Consider the following 19,037-nt stretch of genomic DNA (forward strand, 5'->3'; position numbering starts at 1 on the left):
CCAGCAAGGGGTGAGAGAACTTAAGTCTGAGGGGAGCTCTGGTTACATCCCCTTTACAAAGAAGTTGTCACACTGGCTCTGTCTTTCTCCCATTCCTCATTCCCCATTTTGAGCTAGATTACTGGTGAAAGCTGTGTCTTCCCTTTAAGAACACGTTGTCTTCTCCCAAGTGTCAGTTTTCTTCAAAAATAAAACGGGGAGAAAAGGAATAGCTACATAAAAGTCGTAGCCAAGGGCAGCAAAAGATCTAAATCAGCTGCTCTTTCAACGGTGAGGAATACCACAACAATTCTTGGAGGATGACTGCAGCCCCTCTATCTTCAGTCTCACTGAACACTGACACAGCAGAGGGGTTACTGATAAAATGTGCGTCAACAGAGCAGCTGTGGCTTCTCCAGCTGTGTAAGTGCACCACGCAGTCTAAGACACATCAACCAGACCTTTCTGATGGGCACCTCACCTTCAATGGGAACTGCTGGGTAACCTCAGGAACGTAGGCTGCCCCAGCCTGCTTCTTGTGCAGCGACACCACAACGAAGTACTCAAACAGCTGCCTCTCTTGATATTCGATCAAGTCCCGTTCCAAGGTTTGGTACCGCGGGGTTTGCTTCAGGCGAGATTTCACATGCACCAGGCGCTGGCTGTGAGCTACAAAGAAAAAGGTTAGAGATTGTGACTTTGTCTAGCTCTCTGCACGGAGCACCAACAGTGCTTTGCAGAGACTTATAGATAAACTCGAAACCACCTCACTGCATTTACTTTGTCAGTGGCTGAGTAAGAGGTGGGAACCATTTGGAAGCTGCACTATAAATATTGACAGAGACAGGACATAATCTTGTCAGTGCCATCACCCTAAAAAGCTCTGGCAGCAGAAGAATTTCATGGATAGCTTTTACAGCTGAAGACAACCCAAACTGAGATCCATATGGGACATGGTTTAACAGATAATGTCTGGGCACTCATCCTAGCATTCATTTATGCATCTTTCAAAGCCAGCACAGTTAGGTGATTGATCACCTTTGTTCAGAAGAATCTGTGAGTAGTGATCCCCACATTTTACAAGACCGGCACTTGGGTCAGGCTAGGGCTCCACTGACTGAGTAACACTAAGGACTCCCAGCTTCAGTAACACAGGCTAGTCTGTAGGTCAACAACAAAAAAATGTGAAAAGAGTTGCCAATGAAAAAGGCTGTCTCATGCCAGTCCTTTCTGCGCCTAAAACTAATCTCTCAGGACCATGTTTCTACAAGTTCACCTAAGACAATGGGAAAACAAGAAAAACTGCCAAGCAAGCTATAACTGCGACACGCATGAGCTGTGGGACAATAAACATTCCAGCGTGGAAAGTAATGAAAAGTTGCCTGCTGAGAAGAGACCAGATGAGATTCCCTAAGACCACCCCCTGCTTTGTTTTACAGTCGCATCCCAAATTAAAACTCCATGATGTCTCCCTTATCCCTACTACAAAAGAAAGAAGGAATTAACTACAAGCAGAGACTACAGCGCATTCTCTCAACTGTGCTTTTTGCGAACGCTGGTGGCAACACAATGTTTTGATAGAAACTACCACCACAGGGATACTGCAGGAACTCCAAATACATAAGATGTCTGCCTGGGAAACAGCGTTTCCTGAGACATGTAATATACTTTAGGAAAGACTCTTGACCTTTGTCTGGTAAAGTAGTGCCACTTGTGGACTATTCCAGACAATATAATTTAAAGCAATCTTGAGGTGCCTCTTAAAGTAGTGTAACAATCTCTGGACAGTTAAAGCCCTGGAAAGATGGCTTAGACTTCTTTCTCTCGTCACCTATTATGCTATTTGCTCTAAGGCTGTAATTCTTCAAAAGTTTTCAGAAGTGCTTTCTGTTTCACCAGAGACTTCAAAAGGAGCAGTGCTACAGCAATGCTGAGTGCTTCTGAAAAGCTCGCTCAAGCTCTGCATTGTTTATATTCTGTGCAACCTACTAAAGATACCAGGATTGAACTGCTGTCAGCATGGCAGAGTTTGTCTCTGAACATTTTTCCTTCCCAAGGGTCAGCACTTATGGCTCTGACATGCAGTCTGATGATTGCTGTCTGATGATTTACTGTGTCTCAGAAGATGTACAGTGACTTGCTAGGCAGAGGTAACTGGCTGGTGTGTTTGGTCTGTCAAGCAAAACATACAAAATTGAAAGTCCCAGATAAAAGAGACTTGCTAAATCATCTCACTTATAGGTAAGTCGACAGTTCAAGAAGGCATAAAGCAAAATACAGGTGTAGCTACAGCAAACAGCAAGTGCCAGAGCTCCTGTTCACATTTATGTAGACTTGCACAGTCACTCAGATCCACGTATGGATCTGGATGTTTTTCAGAGTCCGGTGCTGTTGGATTTGAGGTGACTTCACACAATCTCCATCACGCCTGCTATAGGCGGTTCCTAGCTGCAGTTATACACATCTTACACAGAAACACAGGCTGATACAAACGATTCACTACAGCAATCAGTAACAGACAAGGGTTTGTGTCTTCCTGGCCACATCTACACTGTCTTTCTCAGCTTCATCTGAACACGGACTGTATTTCACAACATCGTGTTTCAAGACAATTGTGAATGCAATTTCGGCTCAATCTGGGCACAAACCCTCTCCCCCTGTCTTCCCATTAGCCTGAGAACCTGTCAAAAGGTAGACAGTGGCAGCAATTTTCAGCTTGATCTTGCTAACACAGCAGTAGAGATAAAAGATTTCCCAATGCAGATGCGAGCGACGTAATGCCATCGGCATGTCACAGGGCTAATTACCAGTACAAGAAGGTTTCAGAAGAGTGTTATGGAGACCAGTATACCATGCAGCTCTACCAGAGTGAAGCAAGCAACGCAGTGCTTAATCCCAACTCAGCCAATGCAGAGGAGTTTAACTAGCAATAAATCATATCGTGCAATTCTGTTTTCCTAGATAGCTAGTTTGGCTGGTGGCTTTTCTGCCTTGGCAAATATGCTGTGGGGTTTCTGAACACCTTGTCTCATGCAACACCGTCTCTGTCAGCCTGGTCACACATTGGTGACTGTGAACTTAGAAAAACTCCACTGTATTTCCACAGTGTCCAAGCCCTCTCATAGGAAAGGCAAGTGTAAAGAGCTCTGATGGGACAGATGTTTGTTTTGGACTCCTGTAGTCCTCTGCCCATGGATCTTCTTCTGCAGTATTGACATCTTTGTTTTCTCACTGTGTTCTGAGTGGAAACAAGCTCCTTCTCCAAAAGCAGAACACAGAGGAGAGATCTTGACCCAGGACCTCAGAGCAGAGTTTATCAGGAGCCATTTGCTCTCTTCACACATTTGCCTTACCTTTCAGCTTCTCTTCAGTATCACTGTCTGATTCACTGTTTTCATCCGTAACTAGGAAAAAATAAAGGGGAAGATGAATTAAGTAAAGCCTATGATAACCATGCATTTCTTATCACTGGCATGAGAAAGACAGGCCTGGCAACTTCAGGGAGAAGACAGTATAGATCCCAAGGGCCCTGATCTTTTCAAGAGTGCACATACCCACAGGCGTTTAGCTTACCAACCTTGGTATCTTCCCATTCATTCAGGGAATAATAAAAAACCCAAATAACTAAATCAATTTTGCACAGTCAAGAGTTGCATAACGAATGAAATGTCAGAGCAGTATTTTATCCAAGTCTGTATAAGCACAACACCAAGGCAAAATACTGATTAATACGCAGTAGTTTGAGGGACAAGGGATAAATACAAGCAAAAAAACCAAACAAACAATTGCCAGACCGAATCAGACTCAAGGTCTGTATGGTCCAATAGCCTGTTTCTGTCCATGATGTCTTAGGTGCTTCAGAGAGGAGTATAAAAAATGATGCAGATACAAGTCTGGGATGCTTCCCCTGAAGGTTCATATAAACACACTCATCCATCCTGTGAGTGTATAACCTATATAAAATAGGATAAACAGTAACAAGTAATTGTGGGAAACAAATAGAGCCAGTGGTCACCTCTCATTGGAAATTAGGGTGTTTTGGAAAAAAATACTCTGTTGGAAAGATGTATCTTAATTTTTACAGAGATGAGATGTTTAAAAGTAATTGCTCTGAAGTACCTGAACACCTCTGGTAAGCTGCTAACTGACAGCAGGAGGCTGAAAGTCTAATCTTGCTATGAAGGAGATGGTCCTATGGTCAAGTCTAGAAACTCTGATTCCAACTGAGGCTATTTGTTTATTGGGATGCTGAAGGAACCAGGACTGTTTCAAAATCTACTATCTTCCATTGGATAGTTCATTAAAGTGACACATTCCCACAAAATATTTTGATCTCAACAAAATCAGTCTCTTTGGACAGAACATTCCTCTCCAAAGCTTCCAGCCTGTTCCAGAAATAAACATCAAAAAGGGGGGAAATTTTTGGTGTGACCTATAAGGTTATCATGTAAAGCCACAGCATGAAAATGAAGCAAGAAAACAAAAAAAGTTCTGTTTTAATGGAAGTCTTTTGGGCAGAGGAATGGCCTTTATCTTCCTAACAGAAAGAGTGGAAGCCCCAACTCAATCTCACCCTGGACTGTAAGAAGCGCTAAAAAACATCACATAAATCACTAAGCCAGTCTAAACTCTAAGACAAGTCCTCAAACAGTCTTAGATGTATGATGATTCCAAGTTCCTTTACCTTTCCCTGAATTGCTCTCTGTAGACTGTGATAGTCTCTTGACACGTTTCTTTCCCCTTCGTGCCTCATAAATGGCGTTGATTTTCAACACAAGCTGCTCAGCAAACACACAAACAAACAAGGTTATTTTTCTCCCCAGGCAAGAAAGTTAGAATTTCATGCAAAGTGTTCTGTTTCCCAACCGTGGCCATATTGAAACTCTTCACTTGATGGCCCAGAACTGACAAGTACCAGCATCTACCTTGCACAGCAACCTGCACCTGTGCTGCCAACGGCCATGCTGACTCTGGTACAGAAGCAGTACAGTCATGCTGGCATGGCAGGAGCCCAAGGTAACAAGCCCTGATGAAAGGCCAGGCCTTAATGCACTTCCACACTGTGCAGTAATATGAGCTTGATGGTGCCCACCTGGGCCTCTCCATACCATGGTCCATGCTCCAGGGAGCACCAGAGGGTCCCTTGGGAACCTGCCCTGGTCTGCAGGTTTGAAAGCAGAAAACAGGCTGGAGGACAACAGCAAACTTTAATGTCTTTATGCCTTTAACTTCTGCTGTGGGATGTGCTGGAAAAGCCTTCATGCCAAGCATGAGGGAAACACATCATACAAGGAATGCTGAAGAAATTGAGATGGGTGGGAGCCAATGATGCTGAAGTACTTTATCTTAGTGGTTTGCTTTGCAAGTCCTTTAATGCTTGGCCTCCCAGCTGACCAGGACAGAAGACATTTCAGTGTTGGGCATAGTTGGGCTTAGCGGCTCTTTCAGTGCCTCTGGTCTCCTTATCCGTCCCTGAAGGGGAGCAGAGTTGCAGAAGGACCATGCCAGGCTTCCCCAAGCCTCCTTGAGCAGGCCTGCCTCCTTGTCAAGGTCTCAAGCAGGAGCAGCAGGACACGGCCACAGCATTCAGATTTATTCCAGAAAGTCTGGGATCCCTGCACACATAGAATCATAGAACGGTTAGGGTTGGAAGGGACCTCAAAGATCATCTAGTTCCAACCCCCCTGCCATGGGCAGGGAAATCCTCCACTACACCAGGTTGCCCAAAGCCTCATCCAACCTGGCCTTGAGCTCAAGTTAAGACAGGCCCACCACACACCTGGTCAGAGCACTGTGAACCCAAATAATTAAGTGAGAGGCAGGATGCTCTGATGTGGAAGTGCAGCCTCCACCTCCACCCAGCCACCCAGCTCAAGCCTCTCGCCACAGTAAATCTCAGTTCTGAGCTTGCTCTGCAAGACTGCTCAGTGGCACTGCCTGGCAAACATATACTTGTAATCTTCCCTTTAGCTGACACAAAAGTATGTGTGAACACACTGATAGAGTTCAAGCACATGCACAGATGTGTAGGCATACTGGGAAAGAACACCCTAGATATTTGTAATCTTTGGCTCATTCCTGAAGAGCTGAGGTATATATACAGAGAGGGCATTCAAAAATCAGATACGCAAACACGAACACAGATCTGGCAACCAGAAAACAAAGAAGACCCACAAACACATCCCTTTTTCCCCAAATGAAAACTGTGGGTTCAGAAAAAAAATCACCACAGTCCCTGGTAGCCTCTGCTTGTCCTGCAAAGACTGGGATAAGCAACTGTGGTTTTATAACTGCGGTTTTGAAACACTGAATAGACAGACTGTTGCCAAACCTCATTTGGTCAGAATACACTTCCAGCTAGATCTGAAAGAAAATGAAATTGAAACTAGTCATGCTGTATCCAAATATGAAGCAGGAAATGTTGTTCCAGAAAATGCTCATGACTACAGACAACTCCGTTTGTCACTCAGATGTCTGTATTTTCATTGTTCACCTACAATCACACCCTACCTTGAATTAGAAACAATCAACGCATGACCCAGACCTAGCAAAGAAACATAGAATCACAGAATGGTTTGGGTTGGAAGGGACCTTAAACGTCATCTAGTTCCAAGCCCCCTGCCATAAGCAGGGTTACCTTTCACTAAATCAGGGTGCTCAAAGCCTCATCCAACGTGGCCTTGAACACTTCCAGGGATGAGGCATCCACAACTTCTCTGGGCAACCTGCTTCTGTGCTTCAGCACCCTGAGTGAAGAATTTCTTTTTTATATCTAATCTGAATCTCCCCTCTGTCAGTTTAAATCCATTGCCACTGTCCTGTCAGTACACGCCCTTGTAAAAAGTCCCTCTCCAGCTTTCTTGTAGGCCTCCTTTAGGCACTGGAATTAGGTACTGCTAGAAGGTCTCCCCGGAGCCTTCTCTTCTCCAGGCTGAACAGTCCCAACTCTCTCAGCCTGTCTTCATAGGAGAGGTGCTCCAGCCCTCGGATCATCTTCATGACCCTCCTCCGGACCTGCTCCAACAGCTCCATGTCTAAAGAACAACAGATTCCCAGAAGGGAACACTAGCACAACACACAGACAATTTCTGGCTGTCCTATCCATCAACCAAAGAAGGAAATATGATGGGGTATGTTTTTTGCAAAAATATCAATTGCTTTTTTCCCCTCTGACAAACTTCAACTTTTACCCAAAAATTAAAATGCTTTATTATTAGTATTATTATTTTATTTATACCATGACAATCATGGTATCTCAGACAGAAAAATAATTTCTTCAAAAGTTGCGGAGATGTTTGTGAGCCTTCTCCTTCAGGCAGAAAGGGGGTTAAACACAAGCCAATTCAACTGCCACAACAACAGCTATATTGCAGGGATGCCACATTGGAAACTAAAGAAAACATTCCCACATACTCATATTCCTGCCTGGAAGAAGCCAAGCAAAAGAGAAAAAGTGCTAGATTTACCTTGGGAATCTTCCTTCTCCTCCTGCCATTCTGAGGGTCTCCCAAGGAGAAGAAGGTGTCATCTGGACTGCTGGGGGTTGAGGGAGGGCTGATTTTGGATGGTGACCCAGTCCCATCACGGCTCAGTTTCCGTATGTCTGGCAGTTTGAAACTCCTCCGCTCTGAGTTTTGTCGGAAAAAAATGGGCTTGGAAAGCAACTGGAAACAGAGGAGAAGGAATGAATGAATGAACACAGCACCTCACGTACTTTCAGTGCTGACACTGTCACGGCAGTAAATCCAGTGGGGCAGCCACGGCACTCGGCTGGCAGAACAGCCTTGAGCATGCTCATGGATTTCTGCACAGGCAAGGAACTTGCTCAGCCACTGGGCTAGACCAGGGCTATCTTGATCAGCAGTTCAACCATTCCATATTGATTCCAGACCAGAACACAATCTCAGGGTTGGGCCAAGAAGCCTTGCTCTAGTGTGGAAAAAAAGTCTCCCAGGACTTGTGTAATCCAGAGGATGGGACTGTAAACAGGACAAGACTAACCAACCAGCCAAACACAAGCATTTGGCATGAGGAACAGCTAGCCGGGAGGAACAGAGAAGCAGTGAGACCAGAGAAAAAGCACTGTCAGTATGGCTGTCTTTGACACTAGCCAGAATTAAATATTTCAAAGGAGGGTACAACAAATGCCATGACAGACAATTATGGAGACTGGTTTCCTCCTAAGCTCATTAGCAAGTTCAGTGGGAGCACAACAGTAGACATTTAAGTACCAGAGTAAAGTTCTTAAAGTCCCTGACCAAAAACAGCATCAGAGAAGCAGAAAGCTCAGCTCCAGATGAAGAAGGGCAAACGACTTCTCACCAGAAAGATGCTCAATAAGAACTCTTTTTGTCTTCTCCTATAGAATTTCCCGGTAGTTACGACAAGGTTAAGTCGAACCTTTTGTGGGCACTGTATCTACGCTCCCAGATGATGTATCTACATGGCACTAAGTGATGTGGTGGAGAGGTATCCAAGCTAATTCTGAACAAACCACAGCAGCACCATAGCTGAGGCAGCATAATGGTCTGCCTCCATCAACAGACACACTCAGCACAGTTATTGGCCAGATCAGTTAATTCACTCAGGTTAGCTCAGGTGTCTCTGCATGGCTGGGCAGAAGATGCTCAACTCACACAAACGCTTATCATCCACAGAGAAGTCACACGTTAAAATGAGGCCAGGAAGAGCCTTCACACTGAAGAATCTCATCCTGCGCTAGTGATACAAGCTACTACTGAAAGTCTGTCCAGACCCATTTCCTATCAGTCTCTAGCGTGGGCAGGGTCTCCAGCGTGATTCACACTGCAGTTGCAAACCCATTAGATGCCAAAAGAGCTGCAGCACTTCTTTTCTGACTGATGCCGATCACGGCTTTCAGATGTCAAAGCACTGTAGTGTAACATACTTCCATTCAGCAATTTACTAAGTGCCTCCTGCTGGGAACCATATCTATGGTGAACAACATTCCTGTGTAACACTGCAGCAACCTTTTTATACCAGAGGTGAGAAATCAGGGTGAAGAGGTGATTGCAAAGCTCTCTGAGGGAAAACAACTTCATCCCAACACTCATATATAGATCCTTTCTGCTCTAGACCTAACTAGCAACAAGGAGAACGGATTGAGAACCACAGAACAATTTTCACTTTTAAGTGTTGAATTATCCAAAGAAACCTCAATTGCTGATCAAGCTGGTTGGAAAAGAGCAACACAACAAGAAACGCTGGACATCAAACTTCTGAAAACGTTGGGTAACAGCTCTAATAATAGCTGCAAGTTGGAGAGCATGGGAAAACCCTTCAGTCAGGAAAAGCGTGTTTAGATCCCTGCTATCTGCTCTGAGCCCAGTTGTTGCCAAGATGACTTCTGCAGTCACATTGCTGCTGCTGTTGCAGGCTTGGACGATCTAAACAGACAACAGGAACCAACCAAAACAGCTCAGGAGGCTTGGTAAACCCTTGGGCTCTGAGCAAGAGGTGCAGACCAGTGCTTTACCTCTTCTATTGGTTTCATTGCCAAGGAGGAAAACAGCAGCAGGCTGCAAGCTGTCTTGCTGGTGGGGTCACCCTTCGAGTATTGGCCTCCTAACCAGGGGACTGGTATTGCATTACTTACCAGCAACCAGTCTCATCAAGGAGAGAGCAAAAGAGGCATCCTATGGGAGGGGGCTGTAGAGGTATCTTGACATCTGCACAGGCAGACTCTATACTGCCCACTGACACTGAGCCAAGACCACTGCAGGGCTTGATTACCCAAGCACTTAAATGTCCTCTTTGAGGGGAGGAAGACCTTTCTTGTACTATATTAAGGTCTTTCCCCCTGCCAGGGGAAGGCAGCCCCGGAGTGAAAAAAAAGTGAAAGCTGACAAACCATTTGTGTAAGGGAATGTTGTTTTTTAACCTTGCTAAAGGGCAATACATCCCCTCTTATCACACTGTACTCAGGGGTGAAAGACAAAAAGGAAAAAGCCCTGACATGATGAAAGTCATTGGCAAAATTTCACTTTTCCCACACAGGACCTGGATTTCACCCAAAACCTTCTGGAGCAGGAGAGGTGGCCACTTGAATTAAAGTACCTTAGTGGGAGTCCCGGGAACAGAAGAGGTGGGGGATGCTGGGAAGGTCAAGACACATTTCTTCCCCAAACAGCGGCTGTTGGTCTCAATGTCTTCATAAGGGTTTTCCTTCGATGGTGGATCTGCAGCAAAAAGCCACAAGCAAGAGATTGTAAGTACAGAAAATCCTCGAGATTTGCCATAAAAATCTGTTTGGGGAACTGCTGGCCTTCTCCCACCTCCCACATCAGACATAAAGACCTGTTCTCAAGCATTCCTGCAATTGCTTCATTCTCTCCATAGCCCTAGAAGTCCAGCTGCTCGCTGGACAATGTCCAAACCCTGACACTGACGTATGCAGCCATAGGAACATATCACAGATGCTACAGATGGAAAAGACCCAGCAAGTCCTCAAGTTCATTTCCCTGTCTTCAAAGGAGCTGTGAGGTTCTCATGCACATCGGTACATAATTATATTTCCTTCTTTCCAGTCTTCTGCTTAGAATTGTCCAAATGAAACTGTGAGCTGAAGGCTAGCATGAAGGTCTTCTCTCCCCTGTTTAAACCCCACATTTAGGGGGACCTCTGGTTTAATTGCAGTGGAAGCAATGCACTGCTCTTGGGCTGACTCTGCAGAAAGATTTAATCCACTCTCTGAACATGGACATCTGTCACACAACACAGGTTTTCAAACACATTTACCAATCACGGCTGTCTCAATCTCACATGCCTCACTTCAGAAAGAGGGAAGGATTCACCTCATCTAACCCAGGCCATCCAAACTCAGGATGCTCTCTCCCTGGAGGAGGTGGGGGGGTGAGGAGGGAAGGATACCTGTCAAGTAACATTCAGCTCATTCTTATCAAGGATCCCCTCAAAAACACAGGCTTGTATGACCACACAAAGGTGTCCCTTTCTTTCTACTGGTTCTGGAGATGAAGCACATAACTAATAAGAGTTTTAAAAACCCAGAATCACATATCATGACCTTATTACATCCTACTCTTCAGCAGTGCTGCGAAATGCAAACATATGTTGTTCAAAAAGAACACACAACTTAGCCCAAGCATCAGCATGGGTAGGCAATTTGTTATGAGATTCCTCTTTTCATTGCCATCGTTTCATGCCACCCCAGTGGATAGCTGGGACTCGAAGCAACTGTCTTTCTCTTACTGGCATGTAATGCTTGGCAGAGAGCAAAGGGTGGAGGCCTCTGCATGCTGCAGGCCTCTGGAGCAGCGACTGGTAACAGCTGTAGGATCTAACTGGTGTGCTCCCCCTTGCCTGCCCTCCTGGAGCCGGAGTGCAGCTCAAGTCTTCAGACAAGGACAGAAACTCAAGTCTTTTCCAACGTTGTCTTCTACAGTGGCTTCGTGATACCCAGCACTACAGTGATGGATCTGAATTCACCAAGGACAAGAAGGTGAGCATGTATGACACCAGCAAAGCAAGTCTGTGAGAACATTTGTCAGCAACACACTCCTGTCCCTGCAAGCGGTTCCACTTTCTAATTCCAACAGAACACTTGAGTATTGAAAATATACTTCCGCTGTCACGTAACTGGATAGACTGCAGAGAGAACGAATGAGCTTGAGTTCAGCTGCCTACCCTGTCCTCAAACTGCTCGGCAGCAAGTCCTATTAGCCTCAGTCTAGAAGAACGAACACTGTTTCTCTCTTTTTGACAAATAAACCTTGTCATCCATCTGCCCAGTACAGTTCCCAATATTCCAAGTAAGCAATGGCGAACAGGTAAAAAGATGGTGCATGAAGGGAATCTGTGTGATTTGCTGGGAAAGGGAACGGTTCTCCCACCAACAGCTGAACCTCCCTAAGTCACACATATGAATACGGGGGCGAGGCGGTGTGTGTGTGTGCTTGCATGCCCTGACGGACACGCGTGATTATCTGTGGGTCAGCACTAGTGTCCTGCAGCTGATGTCTTGGTTCCCTGTCCATTGGTGTGGTTTTCACATGTTGTTTATGTTTTGTGGACTATACCCGCTTGTGGTCTTGTGAAAAACAAAACTAGCTTTTTTTGAGTTATCCCTGTCCACCCCTTTTCCCAAGCTTCCATGGTAACACCACCAGGACTGCAGGAACCAATTAAAGATCACTGACTCCAGGCAAAGCCTAAACAAGCAGCAAGAAAACAAAAAACTAAAGATGCCCCATTAACTGACGATTACCCATAACTTTCGTTTTCTTTTAATCTTGGCAACTAAAAGCTGGAGGGGAGAGGAATTTCAGCCTGGTATTTGAGTTCTCTGCAAGCTTGGGACACAGGGGTGTGCTTGTGTTTGAATGGATGGATTTGCCTATACAACCGCTCTGTAATGCTATCCATGTTATTCCAGCTGACGAGGTGACCCTTACTCAGTGGTTTCTGAGACCTCCCACCACACCCCAAAACAAAAAATCCCAGCAGCTGCTCAGGCACTCCCTGTTCCTTTGGCCCCCCTAAGTAAAGAGAAGAAAAAGGCAAACACGGGGCCCCTAGCTCCACAAACGAGGCTGACAGCTTCAAAAATGTCAAAAAGGATGTATTGGCATCACCTCGTTTGCCATCAGTCCCAAAGGAAAACAATTGCATTAAGAGATCTTTCTCATCAAGTATGATCAGATGTTATTCACATCAAAATAATAAGGCCCTGCCCACTCCTGAGAAAGCGCAGCTCCTCCCACGCCAAACAACACAGACCACCTTTGTAGGATTACAGCTGTACGGCAAGAGCCGATGCAGCTATTCTCTTCCTATTCGGCTAAACTCAGCCAAGAACTTTACACAGCACCAGCCTACAGCTACTAAAACTTCTTAAGGCCTTTTCAAGAGGGATGCTTCTATTCCATATTCCATAAAAGGCCATCCAACTCATAGTGTTAAAAAACACTACATAAATTGAGAGTGTTACAGGAAATAATCTTTAAAATGGCATTGATCTGCCATCAAAGTGAAAGAATGGAATAAAACTCAATTTTCCAACTAGGAAATTTTTCAGCTAGGTGGGACCTAGTTTCTTAATTTCAGTGGTACCTGGAGCCATACGCAATCCTATTTCTGAACCATGGAATTGATTTCAAGGCTATGTTTTCAGACTGTCTGCATTATCTCAGCGGTGACAAGCTTACCACAAAGGATAGACCAGAGCTGTGAGAATTAATCCACAGGACAAAAGGAAGACAGAGGAGAGATGCCAGCAAAAAATAAAAGCTGGTTCCCACATGCCTCAAGTTCATCTTTGAAGCTGACGAGTTTTGAAATATTCTGTCCATTTTTCCTATTACTTGCCAATAATCTGTGTAAAATGTGTCATAGTTTGCATTTGTAAAATAAACACACTTTATTCAGCCCCTCCAGTGAGTGCCTGTTGACCACGAGTCTCCTCAGCTACTCTGCATTAGCAGTCAAATCCCTCCCCTGTCCAAAGCTCCTACCCAGGATGTCTTCATAGACGTTTTCCTCAGATAAAGTGCGTGTGAGGGCCAGCTTGGTCTGCGCGTACCAATCCACCCGGCCGTTCTCAGACGATGACTGCAGCAAGTCTTCAAACTCATAAGACTTCCTGGACCATTGATGGGAGGGGAGAAGGAGCAAAGAGGAGAGTGACACAGTTACCCAGTGTTTATAACCCAATCACGGCTAATTCACTTCTCCAACATGTCACACAGTTGGCAAAATGAATTACTGAGAAGAGAACATTTCACAGCTTCATTCCATATAAAGCATAGAAAAGTAACACTGAGATCAGTTATTTTTATCAGCCACACAAATAAAGGCATTTTGGGGATGCCGTAGATAAGCTGGGTTGTCATGGCAATAGCACACTGTGAAGACACAAGTGTTAAGTGCCACATCCTGCAACAAGGCACAGAACCTTAGGCCGTAAGAGGTCCCATTTACAGCACAGATCCCACCCTTGGCAGGAATATGGGGCCCTCAAAATCAGCTCTCTTTGAGCAGTACAGGAAAGCAATACTTGCATGCAGGATGGTAGAACGGGTAAAAACAATTAAGTGTCCTCCACTAAGAAACCTGGAAAGTTTCGATTTCCTTTCTGCACTCAAGTCAAGAATTTTTAGGTGATAGTTTATGTAGAGGGCACTAGAAACAGCTGTGCATTTTACTCTCCCCACCCCAGAAATGTATGACAATCATGTGGGAGGAGAGAAAAGGCAAGAAAGCACTCCAGAAGAATACATACACATCAGATTCACTTAGAGGAATAGGTTTACACTGAACAGCGAAAATGCTGCGGTACAGTCTAGAGATTATAATTCCAGACCCCGTTCCAGACCAGCTGTAGTCATTTTGTAATTAAATAGATTTCCTGCTAAAAAAACAAAACAAAACCCCAAACCCTTCAATCTTGGGCTTGAAGGTTAAGCCACATAATCAAGTGACCTCAAAGGCCAAATCTGCCATGACTTATCCCTTCACAGTTATCCTGTGAAGTTGTGCTGGCCACTCATATGTTCTCAGAGAGATGACTGAGTGCTGCTTATGGCCAGCAAGGCTCTCTGGGGATTATGGGTGACCAGGGAAGATCTGTCTCTCCCAGAGAGATAAGGGAAGGCAGGACGCCACCATCAAGACCAATACCTTTGCGAAACACAGCCTGAATACCTGTGGTCGGCGTTGTTCTTGTGCTTCCCGCTCCAGAGCCTCCTGCTGACAGCTGACGGGGGAGGAGAGGAGGGGAGAGGAGGAGGAGGAATGGATGGCAGAGGAGGCAAGTTCCTTTTATTCCTAGCTGCTGGCACCCAGTCCTCTTCCCCTTCATGTTTGAAAGTCCGCCGGGGCTTTGGCAGTGGGTTGATGAAGGGTTTCCTCTCTGGCACCCCTGGCTCTGTGTACACATTCTCCACTGTGCAGTCCTTGGATTTCACATGAGAAGTTCTTACCTCTTCTAGAGTCCCAAAAATTGGCTCACTGATTTCAGAGTCTAAGCCAAGGAGCCTTTTGTTGAGCTCAGCCCCACAAATGCTCTCATGGCCCTCGGGAGCAGTGTGTCCTTGTGTTGCCTTTTCTTGCAAGCACTGTGGGGAGTAGTAAGTACCAGGCAACTGTGGCTGCAGCTCTGCTGAGCCATCTTTCAAAGCCTGCTCTAGCTTCTTCACCTGACTAAGCACTGAAAGATTCTCCTTCTGGACCTCCCACTTCCCACCTTTCACCTCCTTGCATTTTCCAGGGCTGGACTCCACTTCCTCATCCTTCTGCACTTCCCCCTTTCGCTCCGCTGCCTGCCCTGCGCCTTTTGGAGTTCCTGCTTTCCACTCATTCTCTTTGCCTGCCCCTTTGCACTCCACTTCCCAGTTCATAACTCTCTTGGTCTCCACTTTCCGAGTCACCAGTGCTTCCCCACTCATCTTGTCAGCTACACAGGGCATCTTGTGCTCCTCTTTAACTCCCTGCTCCTCCTCTCTGCGAGGAGCAGACTGTGTTTCCTTTTTCCCTTCCCATTCTGAAATTTTGTCCTTGATGCTGAAGGACTTATTCCTCAAGCCAATTTTTCCAGGTGACCGTATATTCTGAGTGCCTCCTATCTGTCTCCTGATGATTTTACTGTTTTCTTTAACATTCAGATCCACAGAAGGGTCGCTGATGATCATTTTGGGACTAAGCATGTTCTGTTGAAAGCAGTCTAGCCTCGGATCCAGCATCAAGTTCTCCAAGGCTCCCAGTGGGTTCTTCACCACAGAAGAAACTCGTTCAGCTTCAGGTGTTAAGCCCAGGGTGACAGAGGCACCTTCAGAACATCTCTCACTCAAAAATCCACACAAAGGTCTTTCTAATTCCTTCACAGCTGCTGAATTGTTTTTATCTGCAAACTTGATCCTACACACCAAAGACAAAAAGAGAAGACACATTCAGCACCGTTGCTCACCCTTAGTTTAGTCCATCAGCTCCACAAGCTCTACTTTTAAAGCTGGAAACAGCAGAGCAGCAGAGGATGCTCAAACCAAGCACTTGAGAGATGGGCTTATGGGGAAGGATACTCAGGGAACAGTCCTTACAGCCAGAACACAATGCTCTCCTCTTGTTACGACTAAGACAGAGTTTGAAATTACATCTTTCTCTGCAGCAGAAGTAGGCGGCAGGTGAGAGAGGTAATTTTTGTCCATCAGACATGCTGATATCAACGAGAGGTTCACCAACAAATAAATCCAAAATGGACTATTTGCAAAAAATAGCAAAAACGCTGCTGTTAATTGGAGGAAAAAACATGTGAAACGGATCGCATTCCTCTAGTGTCTGCTCAGAGGATCTCTCTTGGTTCATCCAAATGTTGCCCAAATGCACTTGTATTATTACATTTCTGTGGCCCTACCATCCCAGGCCACATGTGAGCTTGGGCTCCCATGCACCATGGCACACTCCCTCGGCCTAGAGCACGTGACATAGCACTCAGACACCAGATTCAACATTCTCAGAGCAAAGGATTAAACATCTTCACTGTTTGAGTCCAAACTGCACCAAAAATCCCTAATATATTTAGTCTAGGGATTTCCAAGTATGCAATATCACAGCATAGTAAAGTTAGTAAAATATATCAATATAGTAAAGTTCCAGCTGAACAGATAGTTACTTCAACACAGAAAGTTTCTGAATCAAAGCACTTGGCCATGTCTTTGGGGTTTGCCTGGGCTTGGGAAGGAGCACCAGGACAACACAATGTAGTTACTGGAATGAAAATCCCTATCATTAGTCTCATTTAACCATGATCCCAACACTGAGATTCGACTCAGGAAACTGTTCTATTAACTTCAATGTATCAACTGTGCCTCTTCAAGAACTCAGCGCTCTTTTAAGAACATCCCTGTGGATACCTTCCATGCTGGTAGGCCTCAAGCTTTGTCCTGGAGTTAAGCAATGCTGGTAGCTATTGCAGACTGAGTTGTAGTGCAAACTGAGTCTGGAATGGGTTTCTGAGCAGAAACTGGACCCAAGACAGATACTGTTCTTCCCTAGCCTCACAGATATTTAACTCCCGGCTGTCTCAGTGACACAACCATGCTTTGGTTAAGAGCTGGCACTGTGAACACCATGGCCTTTCCCAGAGAGCAGGGCATCGCCGTGCCACTGGTGGTCGGACTGGGCAGTAGAAAACAAAGTTGGACACTGGCAAAAATCTCTAATGGGTAGGGACAGTAGGGCTTGTCTGAGGAGTCCGCAGTCTCCGGTGTTAAAGAGTTCACGGCAGGGCAAACATTGACGGGGATGACATCAGCACAAATGGTCTTGCCTTGGGGAAGACCTCTTCTAGCACTGTGAGTCTAGGACATCATCAGTCTGACTGGGTGCTGAAATGCACAGTGTCACAGCCTGAGATGGCAATGAAACCACCCTAGACATACTTTAAAACACACCCCTGCATAAGGAAGAAGGGACAGTGCAGAGCAGAGAGAATGTTTCCTTCCTTTGGTTTTCTTTCTGTTGAGAATAATAAACACAAGCAAAGCTCCCTAGCACTGAAACATGGAAAGCTCTCACCTCTCAAAAGACTTGCAGACACTGCTTTCAGACTTGCTGCTCACATCGGCCACCTTGCTAGCTGTCATCATGTCAGCACACAGCAGGGCAGCAAGTCACCTGCAGACAGACAGAAGGAAGAAGTGTTGCTCTGTGCTCAGCATCCTTCTCTCCTTCTTCTACACACGCACATTTCTTGTTGAAAATCCAGAAGAGAAGAAGCAAGACATGACCGACCTCTGAGGACAGCCTCAGTTTCCTCCTCCGGGAAACGGAAAGAGGGGTGATAGCGGTACCCCTCAGAAGCCCATGGAGGAGTTGATAGGTTTTGAAGGCAAAAATTATTTCTGACTCAGCATCAACTGCTGTACTGTGACTTGAATACAGAGCACATTTTATGCTTTTATTATTGCCAAAATCTCAGGGGATTTAGTTTTTTCGTTTTTTTCCTCACAGAAGACTAAAACAAAAATGATTTTAAAACGATGTGTGTTAAGGCTAGATGACCTAAGCGGTCCCTGTGCACGCAACACTGTCAGGATGTCCCCAGCTTGGGACAGAAAACATTCTAGGCTCGAGAGACACTGCACTGCAGCAACTGGTTACCTTACATTTTTCCCTCTGGTGGGCTGTATTAGGCTGCCACTGAACTGCTTTCAGAGGACAACTCCTCATGGGGGTAAGATAAACCAGTCATAAAAATGAGTCATTCTGTTTGTCTCATGATTTCTAGAATTCATAGAGCAAGACTGTTTCTCTCTTTCCTTTGAGTACTGCTGCTACCCAGTCAATGCAGCAGACTCCTCCCTCTTTTTATTGCTCCACAATACTCTTACTCATTAAATAAAGAATAAAAGAATGACTCTCTAAATCTGCAGCAGCGTCTCTCCTTGTTTCTCAGGGTGGTCTGCCTGCTCTGCAACATTGCAACAACAAGGCGCTCACCCATCTTGTAGGCAATACCTGGAAAACCTGAAGCCTCTCAAACGTGTCCACTTGGCTGGTCTGCCAGAAGCTGCCATGTCATGCCTAGTGCTTGGCAACAAGACCAAGTGCCTCGCAAAATTTAGTAGGTTCTTTTTGTTAAAAAAATAAAAACCATCACACCAGAAACAGCAAAGAACAAAAGGATCTCTCATTTTCACTGTTCAAGTATTTTGGGCAGAGAGAGGAAAAAAGAAAAGAAAAAAAAAACAGTCTTGTTTGTTCCCAGTTTTCTCTCCCTCCCTTTATCCCACACTGGCAATGTTCCTGAGGCGAGGAGTGAACTCTGGGTCAACTCAATGTGTACACACTCTGGGCAGCTCATTGCTAACCATTTAGTGGACTCTCTTTCCCCAGACAATAAACCTCCTTGGCTTCTCTTCCTCGTTAGTAACTGGAACAAACACTCACTTCACTTCTAGACACAGAGCAGCCTTGCAACACTGTCAAGAAAATTTACCAGTCTGAGGAACAAAATCTATTCATCCATCCGTTAACCGTTATGGATTGAGAATAATGAAAAACTAATGATCTCTCACAACCCTGGC

General features: G+C 45.3%; 1 protein-coding gene across 2 annotated transcripts in view; it reads right to left on the reverse strand.

The window, feature by feature from the left end:
* The window catches only part of DENND2A (DENN domain containing 2A), a 36,269-nt gene extending 18,561 nt beyond the window's left edge, over positions 1–17,708 (reverse strand). Inside the window, exons 1-8 of one of the 2 annotated variants that reach the window (XM_009980716.2) lie at positions 17,527–17,708; positions 14,659–15,870; positions 13,470–13,597; positions 10,057–10,178; positions 7,446–7,643; positions 4,664–4,757; positions 3,333–3,383; positions 461–648 (exon numbers count right to left, since the gene is read on the reverse strand). In XM_009980716.2, the coding sequence (XP_009979018.2) occupies positions 461–648; positions 3,333–3,383; positions 4,664–4,757; positions 7,446–7,643; positions 10,057–10,178; positions 13,470–13,597; positions 14,659–15,870; positions 17,527–17,597 (2,064 nt within the window). In that variant the 5' untranslated portion in view covers positions 17,598–17,708. Of the gene's footprint in view, positions 1–460; positions 649–3,332; positions 3,384–4,663; positions 4,758–7,445; positions 7,644–10,056; positions 10,187–13,450; positions 13,598–14,658; positions 15,871–17,526 lie in introns of both variants that reach the window. The other variant, XM_086611185.1, reaches the window with a different exon arrangement.
* Between the last annotated feature and the right edge of the window lie 1,329 nt (positions 17,709–19,037).

Source organism: Tauraco erythrolophus, chromosome 4, assembly GCF_009769465.1.
Source record: "Tauraco erythrolophus isolate bTauEry1 chromosome 4, bTauEry1.pri, whole genome shotgun sequence".
Classification (NCBI taxonomy): Eukaryota; Metazoa; Chordata; class Aves; order Musophagiformes; family Musophagidae; genus Tauraco; species Tauraco erythrolophus.